Source organism: Sinocyclocheilus anshuiensis, unplaced genomic scaffold (assembly GCF_001515605.1).
Source record: "Sinocyclocheilus anshuiensis isolate Anshui unplaced genomic scaffold, SAMN03320099.WGS_v1.1 scaffold2, whole genome shotgun sequence".
NCBI classification, from domain to species: domain Eukaryota; kingdom Metazoa; phylum Chordata; class Actinopteri; order Cypriniformes; family Cyprinidae; genus Sinocyclocheilus; species Sinocyclocheilus anshuiensis.
The window spans coordinates 144,513-161,942 of NW_015542337.1; the positions used below are offsets into that span (position 1 = coordinate 144,513).

Consider the following 17,430-nt stretch of genomic DNA (forward strand, 5'->3'; position numbering starts at 1 on the left):
AAATAGTGCGCGCTCAGCACACACACACACACACACACACACACACACACACACACACACACACACACACACAGGCCCTACCTTGGACAAGCACAGAAACTAAAAGACACACAAACAGAAATGACCACACATACAAAATGCACAGGTCCCAAGCCAAATTTTAGTATAGGGGTGCTCCCTCGTCCTTGGATCCAGTGAGTAAGCTATACTATTGAGGACCCTGTGAATACATACTAATGTACTCTAATACACACTCTCTGAGACACCATCACACTCTCACGTACACACACTCATCGGAGGTGCGAGATGGAGAACTGGTGAATCACAGTGAGAGAAAAGAGAGGATCAGGTTGAGACAATCACAGCGATGACGAGAGGGACAGACGGGTGGGGGAAGCTAAACCTTCCCACACATTTACCATGAGAACATCTCAGAGAGAAACGCTTTACCCCCACCTCCCAACACAAACTAAGGGGCCGTTTACACTACAATGTTTTCAGACAAATACGGGAAACTTTTTATGCGTTTTGACTGTTCGTTTACACGACAACGGCATTTTGGGGACTGAAAATGCATATTTTTGAAAACGGGTTTCAAAGTGCACGTTTTTGAAAAGGGCACCGTTATCGTTTCCGTGTAAACACCCAAAACGGGAATCTTTGAAAACGGTGATGTCATGCACGTGCGTAGTACGTGTTAGGTATTAGGGGTGGGGGAAAAAATCGATATAGCATAGTATCACGATATTTTCCGTGGCAATACAGTATCTATGCACAGACACCAAGTATCGGTCTTTTATTATACTATTTGGTAGTATTATACAATTTCTTTACAGTCCACTAGATGTTGGTGTTGACTTTTTTTCCCAAAATCCTTTAATGCACGGCAAGCCGTTGATTATCCCACTTATTCCATGGTCATTTGCCTAGTTATAGACAAGTTAAAACTAGTAACACGTCTGTTACGGAATTATAGAATTACAGAATTATAACATTTATTTGAATTAATTATCGATCGTTTTTTGGAGAGAGAGAAAGAGAGAAAAATGACAGCTGTGTGTGTGAATTACCTGCGTCTGTGCGTCTCTCTCTACAAACAATGAAGTTGTGAGTTTAGTTACTTAAACAGAGATTTTACCTCCTCGTTGCTGAGGAATATAATGCAGTGATCCAGTATCTAAGCCATTTTATTAATAAAAGTAGCGGGGCAGCGTTGACAAGTTTATGTTGGCCTAACTTACTCCTGAATGTTTCTGTGTGCGCAGCGGGATCTCTCTCTCCGTGCGAGTGATGTGTGTGCATTTGTGTGTGTCAATTAATGCAGCGACGTATTAATATAGAACGGTAATTAAACTGACTTGGAACTACCTGTGCATTAAACAGTTTTAATGCATATCTGCCAGCCAATCAGAATCAAGAATTCCAACAGACCATGGAATAAATGAAAGTAAAAGAGCACAGCAATGCATACCTGTTGCACATTGTTTACTTTAAGAGTACATGTTATGTTTAATTTAAATGTAGCATTTTTATTTTTAAATTTAACAGTAATTTACTTTCAAATGCCCCAATTGCTAAAGGGTCTGCACAACTTTTTTGTACAAGTTCAAGTTGCATTGTTCTAAATACCTGTAGTAGCCCAGCAGTGCATACCTGTTTACATTTAATTAAGGTGGACTAGACTAGACTGTAATACAAATAGTTGAGTTTGCCAGGTGCATACAACATTTATGACAGGTATTCATGAACGTGTTGGTCATTTTGTCTGCTTGACAATCCCATTTTGCACTGCAACAATAACATTGGAGTGAGATAAACAAACTGAGGAATGTTTCTTTTTAGGTAAAGGTTGCCAAGTTTTCATTTGGGGACATAATTTGAAGTTGGAAAAAGGTAATAAAATGCAATATATCGGAGAATATCGCAATATATTTAAAATCTCAATAATATTGTATTGTGACACAAGTATCGTGATAATATCGTATCCTGGGGCCTCTGGTGATTCCCACCCCATTAGGTATGTGGACATGCGCAGTACATGTCGATTTTAAAGGCAAGCACGAACAAACATACACAACAATGGCGGAGTATATGGTACTGTTGTTGCTGCTCAAGAGTTTGCTAACGCTTCTTCATCAAAGTGTGGATTTACTTCACAAATATTACAACCAACAGCGGAGATGCATCATATAGTCCTACATTATTTAATCGTCACTTCCCTACAGGTACTGTTTACTAACAAGGTGACAGAGCCAACTACTGGCCTGGCATACGTAATACAGCGTTTTTGGCCGTTTTCATGGATGTGTGTAAACGCGAATCGTTTTTAAAATGTTGTTGTGTATACGTGAAACTTTTAAAAAATGCAAGGGAAAACCTTTTCCGTTTTTGACTACACCATTGTCGTGCAAACGTAGCCTCATGCCACAGAACACACACACATACACACACACAAAGTAAACCTTTTAGGAATGCATAAATACATGCTGATGTTGGACCGTCTGCTCATAGTCATAAACGGGTGTTTTTTTAGTTAAACAGTCAATGATGTGACACTTTTTGTCTAGATCTATTATGTTATTCAAAAATACATTAAAATTTCATTTTAAAAACTATAATGAACATGTTTTCGATTTTTGAATCTAAATTAATTTTGATATAACTGGTATAACTAAAAAAATAGGAATATCACAAACATCAACTATAAGACTCATTGACGTACTCAAATGACAATTTTATATACAGTGGTGTGAAAAAGTGTTGGCCCCCTTCCTGTTTTTTATGTATATCTTGTTTTGACATGGTTAGTTCTGGCTTTTGAATGCCTCAAATTAAATATGGTGTCACCCTGAATATGGTCTATTTAATATGCAAGAAAAATGACTTTTTATTTGAAGGTTACAGCGCTTGACATTTTTAGATTAACAATGACATAATTTTATACATGCATTGTTATCAATAGAAAAACCGATACATAGCCGTAAGTGAGGGAGCATATTAAATAGAGAGCATATTATTTTGCAGAACCATGTAGAAGTTTCGTTTTGAAAATGGCACAAAAGTTTTCCAAAAATATATCATACCAACATGAATACAAAAACCACATTTAAGAACTTGGCAAATGTGTTTTAACTAGATTTTCGAAAGCTTTCTCTTTTTCAACACAGACATCCATCATTCTCAGACATACTAATTTGTCGCTGACCCATAAAAGAATTATGAAAATTGTGCAATGCAACATGCAGTGCACAATTCTGCATAATAATACGCTCTCATAATTTAATATGCTCTCTCACTTATGCCCATGTTTTAGTTTCTTGATTAATAAAAGATCATAAAAATGTATGTATAATACAACCAAAGGGGAAAAAAGTCAGATATAGCTTGTCAAACCGCAGGACACTGCCATTATTCCTTCATATTTTACTCTGTGAGAACCGTTTCTGTTTATTGTGACAGACATCTATATTTGTAGCCTCTGGATAACTAATTTTGTGCAGCAAAAATCCAATTAACAAAAGAAAATGAGGCTGCATGATGTGAAATCCCAGTCTTTGAGAATCCGAACTGAACCCGAACATCCCTAGTGACACCATCAAAGGCATTCAGATTCCATAAATCCTCCAGGATTGGGGATCACTCCCTTCAATATGAAAGGAATTTTACTACTCTAAACATCTTTTCTTGTGTTATTTCTCGTCAGTTGCATCATCCTCCTCCACAGATGGAGAGAATCGAGCAAATTGAAGCTCCCCATCTGTAAAAACCCAATGATGGCTAAATTATTTGTTAACTGCCACATGAGCGTGCATTATCAAGGCACTGTCAGTTGGATAGTCCACCAAAAATGGAAAATTCTGTCATCATTTTACTCACCCTCATGTCGTTCCAAATCTGTACACATTTCTTTCTTCTGTGGAGCACAAAAGATATTTTGAAGAATACTTGTAGCCAAACAATTTCAGGTCTAGAGAAGTCAATGAGACCCAAAACCATGCGGTTACCAACATTTTTCAAAATAATTCAAAATTATTTTATATTCCACAGCAGAAAGAAAGTGATACAGAGGTTGGAGCAACATGAGAAGTAAATGATGACAGTATTTTCCTTCAGTTTTTGGGTGTAGTATCACTTCAAGTTAGTGGAAAATGGCCACTGACAATCCTCAGCAGGGCACTTCCTGACTTTTCCACATTGCACCTCAAAGATCTGGAGACAAGCCAGGACAAGGTTTATGGGAATTCCCTGGTATGGGGGAGCCCTCCTGCAGGTGGAAGAAAATTACCTGGCTAAGTAGGACCAGAAATGGGAACGTGTATCTCCCGAGTGCTGTTCAAAGATATCCATCCGTTGTAAAACTATGATACCCCATATTATATCAAACCTGAGTTAAGTGAAAGCATCCCGAGGTTACGGCTAATAGAATGACTGATAACATGGTTTCAGTAGCGTGGACTTAACATCACTCCCTACTCCCAGCTGTAATAGCTTAATTTGTCACCCTGACACACATGCAAACACACATGTGCGCGCACACACACACTCGGCTCAAACACCTCATTAATGCCCAGCAGCCCATTATCTGAGGAGGAGGGGATGAACGCTTAAATTCAGTGCAGACAATTTGAATATGTAATGGGCTAAAGATATAATCACTAAATCTAATTCGACAATTAGAACGGATTCCACTGTTACACACTTGACACAACTATGCTACTCCAATTTTAAAAGGGAAAGAAACTTAATTAGATCAGATATTGCTTGACTACATGTGACAGCATTTTGCATACTATAATTGTGGAATTTGTGGGGGTCGAACGATGCTTCAGGAAACACGGCGGCCATGGTTATCCCCCTCCTTGTCGCAGGTCTTTCATGTCTCCACTGAGACAACAGGCATAGAGACACAAGAGGCTCCCTTGGGTTAACCAACACCCCCACCTCTTCCCAGAGCTCTTGACAAAGCCTTTCCAGTCGTCAGTCTGACCCAGTAACCTGGTGAGCAGCTCGCGGGTGTTGAGTAGCCTCTCCCGGGCTTCCGACCGCAAGCACAGTCTACCGTTTGTGTCCGGAGCGAGTCCCTTTCCTGTCCCGCTTCTGGATATGTTTTAGACGGGGCTGATTGTGGCAAGCAGGCGCTGATGGGGAGGTGTGCTACTGCTGAATGTGCTAATCCGGTTAGACACAGGCATCTTTCTTTACAGCCGTTTCACTGGAATGCACCCCCTACCAAAAATCCACCTAGGTCGTACAGTGTGACTGCACGCCACTGCCAATTTTATTAGCGGTAAATAACAACACTCTCATAAAAACCAAACCACTGGCCTGCAAATGTTACGATCCCAGGAATCGCATCCAAACGATGACACTTTCCTAATTTACGACTCATAATTGTGCTTATGAACATGCGTGCTGCTACAATTATATAAATGCTCCCAATCTAGTCGGGCAGGCCCTAAGGGTGGCGTCACTGCAGGCTACAGTTCCTTCTCCATTTCAGGCGATGGTTTAGGAGCTCATGAAATATTGAGGGAGTATGCAGGCGGCTGAGGGGTGCCGTGAGTTTTTTGCTGCACGACTCGACAATCAGGTCTAATTAAAGCATTGCAATTTTTAGGCATCAGGAGGGGTGAGGAAAAACGCATTCATCTTACCCCCTGGTTCCCCTTGAAGCAAATTGCCGGCTGATTTTGTAAGGACCCCTGGGGACAGAAGAAAAAAAGGTAAGTAGAGGTTGGTTAGCATCTACTATTATTATATAAAGGATTAGAAACCAAAGATGAAATCTTGGAAATGAATGATCTCCAGCTGAATTTCTAAGCTGGAAAATAAACATCATTTAAATTTTTTTTTTTTTTTAGTATGAGAACCAAACTTGCAACATGCACCACTACTATCAATTCATATAAGATGCAAAATTTTCCAAACATGTATATATATATATTTTTTTTAATGAATAAAAAGGTGGTAACGCAGTAATTACATGATAATAACATAGTAATATTCAGTAATACAACATTTTTGTGCATTCACTGATTAATGGCAATATGGTTTACATTATGAATGTTTTATAAGCTTACATTCCACCAAGTTCATGCAAATGCAAGACGTATGCAGATTTTGAATGCATTATGAGGGTTAACAAAAATAATGCAAATGTTTTGTACCAGCCTTACATTGAAGTAAGGAAAAACTGAAAATTCTGTCATCATTTACTCTACCTGTGTGACTTTCTTCTATGAAACAAAAAATGACATTTTGAAGAAACGTTTTTGTCCATATAATAAAAGTCAGTGGAGCCCAAATCAACACAATTAACTTTCATTGTATGGCCAAAAAACATTTTTCCAATGTGCTTGCTCCACAGAAGAAAGTAAGTCATACAATCATTTTCTTAATTGTTTACCCACAATGCCAGCATTTCCACAACCCCTGTTTAGGTACTAACTTCAGTGAAATATCATGCCTACCTACTAGCCTCCCTTCACAGTAATTACAGTCTCCTCTTACTTTCTTGCCCCCGTTGACAGAGGCACAGTTCTCTCCTGTATTAATTCATGCAGACTGCGAGTGAGGGGGGTGGTTTCTGAGAGAATGAAAGGCTGGCTGACACTGGCCTCTCGGCAGTGTCATGGTTCTGCTTTTGCGAGCCTAAAGATCAAGGCCGGGCTTTGCTAATCTGCACTGAAATGCGTCCAATTAATAAATCTGGACTTGAAAGACCTTACATGAGTCAATCAAATGTGTTATTGTGTGAGGCGTGGATGAGTGTGAGGATGTTGAGTGTGTGAAAACTTGTAGAAGAAGTGGGGGTGGGACAGGGCAAACATCATGGGAAAAGCTTTTAACCACCAAATGTTGAATTGGGTTCTTAGCACTAATTAGGACTAAAGGTAAGTTACAAAAAGCATTTCATCTTTTTTCTGAAGATGCATCAGACGAAATCAAGCAAGCCTGGACATTATCTACCCTGTGGTTTTTGTCCACCACATAAAGTGTGTACAAATAGGCCTTTTATATAACAATCTCCTGCTTAGCTTTTAAAACTCAGCTCGGTCCAACGTCCAGGAGCATTAACGACATATATACAAAACAGACTCATTCGCATCACTAACATAAATTGCTGAGAAACAATGAAGGAAAAAAAACGTAGGCTTCCCCCAGCATAGCTCGAAACCATTAAGCAAGGTCAAAAGATAGCACTTATTATCTTCAAGGTACAGCTGGAGCTTTAGTCAACAAGCATGTTTATCTATTATGGATGTTACAGGGAGAGGCCGCCATGTCACTCTACACATACAGTGCAGCTCAAGTTGCTTATTAAAACATACAGGCTTATTGGTTCTGCGTTTGCTGTCATGTGGTCGGATTAGTGGCTAAACATTACTGAAGGGGGTGGTGGTGCTGCTGTATCTAACTTGAACTTTGTTTTCTATTCTGGTGCAGTGAAAGCTTCTAAGAACATAATGAGCACAGATCAGAGGAGGACACTGAAGTATCTAATGACCTGACTTGACCGTGTCTTTGGTATTAATATGATAAATCATCTTTGTTATAGTTGTTTTCTTTCTTTTGACCTCATTTGTAATTAATAAACATACTAATATGCAAAACAAAACCCGGGTCATCATATGATTACTTCTGATTACTTCTTACCTATAAAATTTAATGAACTTCAATTTATATTTTATGCAATAATGTGTATAACTAGGCTTGGAACTAAATATAATTAAGTATAACGCAAATGAAAAACAGAGGAATTCATAGTAGAGGGCATTTTTATGTCACTGCATTTTGAATTTTAATGCATTTTTACCAACAAGTGCCCCAAATTTCTGACACTAACAGACTGTCAGCTGCATTATTGTGACTGAAAGTTATTAAAAACGTTCTGGCATATCAAATGGGGTAGTTATAAAAATTAAACAAAAGACTGACCAACATATTTACTTCTACTTTTCACTCTTTCTACTAGGTCACATATGATTGACAATAGAACATTCATTATCGAGCTCCTGTTGCAAGCGCGAGGAAGTCTTCTCGTATTCTGATTGGGTCAGACGACATTCTACACGCCTGACTGACTGACCAATGAGCGATGACATCGGGACGGCGTCCAAGCGTTTAAAGGACCAACAACAATACGACAGAGCACGCCAACAAAAATACACCTTTAACGTCCAATCATCTACAAGAAGCGCTTGAGTTGAGATAAGGCTAACTGGCCAAGTGCCCCGTCCAGCTGGCGTAGCCTACACGTTTTACCGCTGAGGTACTGATATTACTGGAATCTGTGCTGTCGAGCCGACGGTGACAAATTGTGTATTGATTACTGAACTGCGTTTAACTTGCAAAAAGACGGCTTACGAGGAATTACCTTTACGTGAGGCAAACATGACATTTAAAGGGATAGTCCCCTTAAAATAAATTCTGTCATCTCATCCGCATGCCGTTTAAAACGCGGCTGACTTTCTTTCTTTCATAGAACACAAAAGGAAATGTTAGTGACTGACAGCCTCAAGTCCGCATTCACTTACATTGCATGTTTGTTTTTTTTCAACAATGAAAGTGAATGAGGACTGAGGCTGTCATTCTATAGAACATCTTCCTTTTGTGTTCTGCGGAAGAAACAAAGTCGTAGAGGTTTGTAACAACATAAATAGTGACTTAAAAACATCATTTGGATTTAATCTATGTCAAGCAATTTCCATAGGCCTATTTAAGTCAATCAATTCAAGAAGCAATTACAAACTTAAACACCACATATAGAGACAACACTAGGTTACATGCGCTTTTTTTTGTAGTTCACTAAACCTTTGCAGTAAATTGAGGCGTTACTCTCGAATATGAGTCAAATAAAATATTTGATAGGGAAATGAAAGGCAGCAATCTCAAAGGCTATTTCAATTACTAAATGCTACTCAAGGTTTATAGTTCATAAGATCGAGCTTGAGCCTTGAGCCCCTCTCAGACCGTAAGATCCCCGTGAGTGTTATGAGTAAAAGAAACAATTATCATCTTCGGTTTAAAATTATCATAATTATAATAAGTAATGCCGTGTTTAGCATTAAGACAGTGCCATGTTACATTTCGTATCATTTGCCAGAAGGAATAAAGCGGCGACTTTGAATCTAAAGTGGAAAACAGGAGATTTCGTAAAGCCAATTCCAACTGGCTTAACGAAACAAAAAAAAAAACACGACTGACATGTTCTTTTATTTTGTAACAGCTTAGAAAAAATAGATAAGCAAAACTAAATAAAACGAACTTTAACGGAACAGTAAAAACGGGATGTGTCCGATTTCCTCCTGTTACTATCTGTCCCTGGTAAAACAGCATATGGCACTTAAAGCGACGGACTCTGGTTAAATAAATCAACACTTTACAAACAACTAACGGGAGGAAATGTTTTCAAGTTCTGAGTTCTGAACTTTTCTTTCTGTTCCATTGATGTCAGTGGAGTAAATAAACACGAAATAAAACTAAATGCGTTACCTTGAGATTCTTATAAGCCTCCAGCGTCCGGATGGCCGTGTCGGTTAGCTTGACGTGAAAGATGGTTTTATTGGGAATGCTTTTATGAATCTTTCCACAGGAGAGTCCATACCGACGCTCCTGTCTCAACGCTGCCATGTCTGGAACTGAGGTGAACTAGCGACATTCTAGTTCAAGCGTCTCTCCGCTGGGCGGGGTTACGAGAGAGCGTTGTGGGGACGTCATAGACACACAGACGCACACACACACGCACGTACGCACAAACGATAATCATATGTATTTCAGAATTAGACATAGTGGTCTAACTCAGCTTATTAGGATGATAACGTTCGATTTAGTGTATTTGACAAGGAATATAATAAAGAAAAAAAAACATTCCTAGTTCTACTGGACAGCTTGTACTGAGGATATTAAACATGACTTTTACTCATAAGTTGTGTACATCACAAAAAAAAAAAAAAAATCAGTTTAAAATATTGAATAAGACATATCCCATGAGCTGCCAGGTCTCCAAATATGTGGATGTGCACCCGCACCTGAAGTAAAGAAAGTAAAGATACATTAACATTAATCCATGTTCTTGCAGTGCTATATGACCCAGCAAAAACAAAATTGCAAATAAAATAAAAAAAACTAACTTGGTTAAGAAATGTAACTGACAAAATTATTTGACAAAAAAAAAAAAAGTACAGAAAATCTAAATTAATTAATTTATCATTATTATTATTATTAAATATCAGAATATATATTCTCCAGAGCCGTACTCACCAAGTTTTGTGCATGTGTCATGCATCTTTGTGTGACACAATTTGCCATGTTTCATTGCATTATTACAAATAAAACAATTATGCATGTACATTAGTTTTACACTCCAGGCACAACTTCACAACTTTGCTTTTTACAAAATTTTTAATAATAAAATGTTTGAATAGAGGGCGAAGATATCTATTTTTCTAGGCCGGACATTATATTTGGCCACTACTGTATATAGAGAAGTTCTTAAATTTACGGCCCACTCAACCCCACTTATTAATTGAAATAGACTAACTTCCTAAATACCTGTGAAGGTACACAGTCTTCTTATATACAAATAAATGTAACTTGTAAATAAATTACAGTATATAAATATTACCAGAATTAAATTATACATGGGCATTGAAGTCATCCAAAAAAATCTCAATTTCATGTATGAACAAAACTCTGCATGTTAAATCAGCTTTTCCGCCTGCAAACCTAATAAAATATTCTCTTGAAACCAGTCAGTTGAAAAACAACAGTTATCAGTCAAAGATAAAACAAACAAATATGGGTATGTCTGAGAGAAATTCATTGCAGCGGCAAATACAAATCTCGGGAATTACATGGTATTAAATAAATGTTCTGTGAACAAAATGATGAGGAAAAGCTCAGACTGTCATTTTAAACTAGATTAAAATGTGCATACAGAAAAATGATTCACTTAATCTAGCCAGGCAATCATCTGCACCTTTTAAGCTTACAAACAGATGAGGTGAAATGGACAGTGAGGGGAAAAATACAGAATTTAGGCTAATTGGAAAGACATAATCCCCAACAGACAAGGTGCTTGGGCCTTTGGATTAAGGAGCTCTCTCGTAGTCTCTAATGGAAACTCTACTTGCCATATGGCTGTCTGAGATACAGGGACATCTGAAGCCGGCTGGACAAACAATATATGTTACCTCAGATTGTGGTTTATAAAAAATGCCGCTGACTCTCTGATTGCTTTGGAATATTATTCCATGAGCTTCAATGTTCTGTGTAAATTTACATTAAATATACAGACGTGTACAAGCACTTGCCAAACAGATCCATACCTTAAGTGTCAGAGTCTTAGGAATGGATCTAAATAGAGATTAAAGTACATGAGATTCACTGGTGTCAGGTTGCACTTTAAATAAGATAAGCAACTTACAGAAAAAAAATAGTCAACACATTGTAAATCCAGGATAATGAATAAAATATTATAACTTACAATATACCTCATATTTCATTCATCAGGACTTGATTTGTAATGAGTTTGTTCTCTGAAACTCCCTTAATTTCCACCTATTTTTCTTATAAATGTTTGGGGATTTTACATTTGGCATTTGCAGAGAATCTAGTTGCCAAGATTCTGCAGTTGTAAGATTTGAGCTGGCCAAGCTGATAAACAAACATTAGCCTTTGTACATTAAAAAACAACAACAATGAGTCATTTTTAATCAATTTTATTCAGTGTCATTGTTTCAAACAGTTAAGTCGCTTGGTCATCAGCTTAGCGACTATTCACAAAAAGAACACTATAACACCACAGCTGTTCAAGTGCCATTATAATGCACAGGTTAAATAAGAAATCAGTCCTGTGGCCTTTTTGCTAATCTTACTCATGCCATAAACAGTGCCAACAGCCTCTAGAGAATGCAGAAAGCAAGTAAAACTCTCTAGTGTGTTTCATCTGTAGAGACAAAACCAAGATCAACATTCTCAAAGCTGCATATAAAGTCACATCCATGTATTTATACTGAATATTTAAGTTTAAATTCAATGCACTAATGACACACTGCTAAATGGCGCAATAATTTTATGTTTATGTTTCACTCAATAAACTACCATATATTTTGACATTTAATTTGAAGGACAATCAGGCTAAATGTTTTTTTTTTGCCAGCCAAGTGTAAGTGATTGATTGTTGTTTTTAATATGTATTTGAGCGTGTTTTGTGGATTTAATAAGTGTAAAACAATCAAGTAAGGACATTTAAAGGCTCGTCTTGTCTTGAAATTATGCATGGCTCATTGATGTTTCGTCTACACTTGGCATGTTGCAAACCTGGAAAAACCTGTTCAGAGTGTGTTATCTTCAGTCAATGCCTGTTCTCTTCATGAGAATATGGCAAATGTTTTTCACTGTACTTTTGATAAGTAGCTAGACAAATATCTGTTTACATGTAGTTCTACCAATATAATTAAAATGGGATTAGAATACACACCAAATTTTGGGGTCAGTATGATTTCTGAAGGATCATGTTACAATGAAGACTGAAAATTCTGCGTTGACATGACAGGAATAAATTACATTTTAAAATATACTAAAATAATGAAAATAATAAAAAACAGCCATAATATATGACAATATTATACTGTACTTCTGATCAAACAAATGCAGCCTTAGGGAGCATAATAAAAATCTTACCAAATCCAAACTTTTGAACGGTAGTGTACATTGCAATATTATTTAGATTTATACAGTATTTATTGAGAAATATTTCTACATTATATTATAAATGAAAAAGCAACCAGTCCCTGAAGTCCTCTTATTGGTGGATGCATTCATGGGAACTGCATTATGGGACGACGTGATGAAGTCATTAAGAAGTTTACAGACGTTGGGGCAGATTAGATTTTGCTCTTCTAATCCAACAGATTATCACTGCACACAACTCTACTAACCAGTAGGGCTTTACATTTCAACACAATTCTCATCCATTGATCATTTTCTGCATTCTTCACTGCAAAAAATTTCAACGAGGACCCTTTTACAAAATCTGCAGGAAATGGACTGACCTCAGATGGGATTTATGTCATGTAGCGATGCATTTCCATGATAATTCTAATAGGGTCCATGTGTACGCCGTGCTTTAGATAATACTACATGCTGTCAGTAATGGATACAGGTGCTCATTGGTTTGGCAGTTGAGCAGTAGCGACATCAATTTCTACTAACCTGGTGTGAGCTGGGAAGACATTCAGCACTTTTAAGAAGAGATAAATGGTATCCTTAGCACCGTGTGGGGACATGGAACCAGAAGCTGAAGAAGCAGAGGAGACAACGTTGGAGTCGGAGATGTTTGTAAAAACAGTTTGTGACAAACAGGAGGTGAAGAGTGAAGAAGCTATTTTGCAGCCTTGGCAGGTGTTTGAAGAACCAATCATGGAGCTGCAGAGAATGAATATCACAGAAAAAGAGGGTGGGAAGGAAGCAGTAGAAGACAACAAGAATGAAGAAGGAAGTGAGACGAAAAATGAAATGGATAATAAAGTGGCAGAAGAGATGAAGTGTGCTGAAAACTTAAGCAACATGCCAACAGATGCTAGCGACCCAACCAATGAGCCCATCTCCTCAAATTCTCGCACCAGCCCACCTGAGACCAATGAATCAGACATAGAGGACAGCAGAAAACTGACAAAGACTCCCAGCTTTGGGAAAACAGTTCGTTTTATGGAAATTGAAGCAGTGGAAGAAAGGGACAGCTCAGTGGACACTCTTTTTCCAGACTTTGAGATAGAAGAGTGGACCACCACCAGCTTTGAGGAGCTGTTTCTGGCAGATGACTGGAAGGACATTACAGGTAAGATTTCCACAATGACGTATTTGTTTAGTTTGAGTTCCAAAAGGATTTTTACAGTGAGGCCATATTAGAAACATTTTGGGCTCAAAAAGGATCTTTTCAGTGAACGTTTGTGTGCAGTCACATTTAGTGTTGTTTGGCAAATTCACACAATTGGGAATTTCAAATGAGGACAAAAGAATTCCCAATGTAGATTTCGCAAAGGTTTTAAGTTGGTCACAGGGATCCACCGTAATGACCAACAGAAAGCTGCTAGGTTTGAAAGTAACTTCTGTGGGGCTATACATGCTTTGTACATCGCTACACTATTGACAATAAACAATGGACCTTTTTGGCCACAAAATTTCGCCAGTGACCCCATATTCAGTGTGAAGAACATTTTAATAATCTGAAGAACCTTGTTCTACTATAAGAGTGCATGTTTTACAAGTATTGCTGGTTACTAGTATGTTATGTTTTGGATGTTGGTCTACAGCATGTTATGCTGATGTCCCCAAAAACTTCTTAAAGGGATAGTTCTCTCAAGAATGATATTTCTGTCATCACTTATTCACCCTCACGTCTTAGTGTTTTTCGCCCAAACAATTAAAGTCAATAAAGTTCGATGTTGTTTTGACCCAATAGATTTTCATTACTTGGAGAAAAACAGTTGAAACATTCTTTAAAATATATTATTTTGTGTTTCACAGAAGTAAGAATGTCATATAGTTTTGGAATGACATGAGGGTGAGCAAATGATGACAGAATTTTCATTTTGGGGGGAATAATCCCTTTAACTTGCTTAACCAGAAAGACGTCCTTGGTCAACCAGCTTCACTAACACCACCCTAAGAACATCCTCAAGTTTGACACTATTGCTTTAGGGTCTTGTTGATCTCTTTCCCCTCCCCCTGTTTTCCCTCCACTACCCCAACCGCCTGTAGATAACTGTCTGCTAAGGAAGAAGGTGTTACAGGCCAGTCCCGAGAATGTCCTGACCCCGGCTTGGGGTCAAGAGGTCACACTGAAAATGCAGGGTGTGCTGGAGGATAGGACTGTGGTGGAGAAAGACTGCAAGCTGGTCTTCATTATCGGAGAGGGAGATGTCAACCAGGTGAGGCACCTGACAGGCAGAGGAGGGGCAGCCGCACACACACTCAAAGCCTTGGAACACCTGCCTGCATCTTGTCAATCACCTCGCACCTGCTGCCTGCTGAGTTTTCCATAGGGATGAACCTGTGTTTTCACATGTTGAGTTCTGTATGTGAGTTCTCTTATCCAAGGCTGGGAAAAAAGTAAACTCCTTGCTGATTCACTTTTCGGTGAAATGTTAGTAAGGTCAATATTGTTTGCCAACTTCTTTAGACACTTCAGACTGCATTAAAGCCTTAAAAGTCTGCAAATAAGCATTGCTTCCTTTAAGTTATCTTGTTGAGACTAAGGCCCAATCCCAATTCTACCCCTTAGCCCTTCCCCCTTCTGCGTTCACGTGAAGGGGTAGGGGTGTCTCGATTCTCTTTTGGTTGGATGGGTAGGGTTAAGGGGAAGGGCCAGACAGCCCTTCAAACGAAGATTTTTCGGGACAACAAGTTTATTTTCTCCTGGATGTGTCAGCTGCGCGATCTCCGATATGTATATGTGTGTGTGTGTGTGTCAGTAAGCAGCGCATTAATATAGAACTGTAATTAAAGGCTCTAATGCACACCAGCACACCAGTATAGGTGTGTGTACTGTAGGAGCTAGACGACGTATGATGACGTGTGACGGCATAGTAGTGGTGTCCCAATTCTTAGGGGAATATTTTCACCCCTACCCCTTGACACTCTGTTTCAAGGGACAAGGGGAAGGGGTAGGCGGAGCGGTAGGGGAAGGGGAAGGGGTATAAAATAGAATTGGGATTCGGCCTTAATCAATGAATATACAGTAAAATCTATGAGTTACCTGAAGTTTAAAATGTGACTGTTTTGCATGCATAGGCCCTGGAAGAGTGCGCCATTTCAATGACGCAAGGGGAGATTGCTTTACTGCTTGCAGACTCACAATACACCTACGGACACCTGGGAAGGTAAGAGGAAAAATATACCTGTATTATTTGTCCAATAACATACACACTGACTGAGTTTTGGGCTTAAATGCAAGCATGTTTGGTGAATTTAGGTTCTTTCACGTTCTGTTATAAGTTAGAAATTCAAGAAGGAAGTAAAGGAGGGTGGAGGATACTGCTGAACGGGTCTCTTGTGACATCAGTTTGAAAAAGTCAAGTGGCTTCTATCCTCACAGGGTGGGACAGAGTCCTTTTATACCTGTTGCTCTCAGTGCAAACGGCCTGTCCCCAGTAGCTTGTTTAATGAACCATGAACAGGAGCAGATGGCCTTCCCAAAACACCATTCAGGAACTCCTCCCCTCCCCTATCCTCTCAATTCTTCAACTAAAGGCAATAATTTTGTTTAACCACTTGCTTCACTCATTTATTTACAGCATGACGGTGAAAACTCATTAAAATGTAAGTTCAGTACTACTTACATTGTTGATGTGTATCTTGTCAGAAGTAAAAAGACAAAAACAGTGTTGTCTGAATCAGCACATTCTCTGGAATGTGTGACATATATCAGATGATGGCAAAACTGACTCATCAGGCAACCCCCATGCACATGGTGATATACAGATAAAGAAGTACTGTACATAATGCTATAAATATATTGGTAAGATTTTTTTAAATGTTTTTGATAGAAGTCTCGTGAGCTCACTAAGTCTGCATTTATTTGATTATAAAATATTGTCAAATTGTAATTTTCATCAGCCATTACTGCAGTCCAGTCTTCAGTTACACATGATCCTTCAGAAATCCATCTAATATGCTGATTTGGAGCTCAAGAAAGAAATACTCCTTATTACCAATGCTGAAAACATTATTATTATTTTTTTTTTTAAGAATTCATTGATGAATAGAAAGTTCAAAAGAACAGCATTTATTAAAAATAGATTTAAAAAATATTTAAATTTTGACCAGTTTAAGGCACCCTTGCTGATTAAAAATGTTAATTCCTTTAATAAATAAAAAATAAAGAAATAATCTTTTACTGAGCCCAAACTTTTGAATGTAGTATATTGGAAATAATATACATATGTATATATACACATTTATACTGTATATTAAATATTTTGGTAACACTTTACTTAAAACCTTTATTTATAATGCATTATAAACAAAGTTTTAATGCATTAATTATGCCTTGTAATGCATTGTACAATCTCATAATTGTAACCACAGTTAATACATTACAACACTATATTAATTCATTGTTACACTAAGAATTTTAAATTTGGTTATAATTATTTACGACAAGATATGATGTATTACAATGCACATTATGAATCATTATAATGCATTATACCTTTTAATAACCCTTTATAACACATTATACACAAAGGCTTTAAAGGGGTCATATGATGCTGCTAAAAAGAACATTATTTTGTGTATTTGGTGTAATGAAATGCGTTTATGCGGGTTAAGGTAAAAAAAAAAATATTATTTTCCACATAATGTACTTTATTGTTTCTCCTCTATGCCCTGCCTTTCTGAAACGCGTCGATTTTTACAAAGCTC

The 17,430-nt window shown here is 37.9% G+C and overlaps 2 protein-coding genes across 2 annotated transcripts in view; one reads left to right on the forward strand and one right to left on the reverse strand.

The window, feature by feature from the left end:
• LOC107691117 (RNA polymerase II elongation factor ELL2) overlaps positions 1–9,686 on the reverse strand; it is a 42,626-nt gene extending 32,940 nt beyond the window's left edge. The window contains exons 1-2 of the mRNA XM_016489590.1: positions 9,496–9,686; positions 5,655–5,702 (exon numbers count right to left, since the gene is read on the reverse strand). Of these exons, the coding sequence (XP_016345076.1) occupies positions 5,655–5,702; positions 9,496–9,633 (186 nt within the window). The 5' untranslated portion in view covers positions 9,634–9,686. The remainder of the gene's footprint in view (positions 1–5,654; positions 5,703–9,495) is intronic.
• Positions 9,687–13,125: 3,439 nt separating this feature from the next.
• The window catches only part of LOC107691118 (peptidyl-prolyl cis-trans isomerase FKBP8-like), a 45,966-nt gene continuing 41,661 nt past the window's right edge, over positions 13,126–17,430 (forward strand). The window contains exons 1-3 of the mRNA XM_016489593.1: positions 13,126–13,843; positions 14,767–14,936; positions 15,799–15,887. Of these exons, the coding sequence (XP_016345079.1) occupies positions 13,264–13,843; positions 14,767–14,936; positions 15,799–15,887 (839 nt within the window). The 5' untranslated portion in view covers positions 13,126–13,263. The remainder of the gene's footprint in view (positions 13,844–14,766; positions 14,937–15,798; positions 15,888–17,430) is intronic.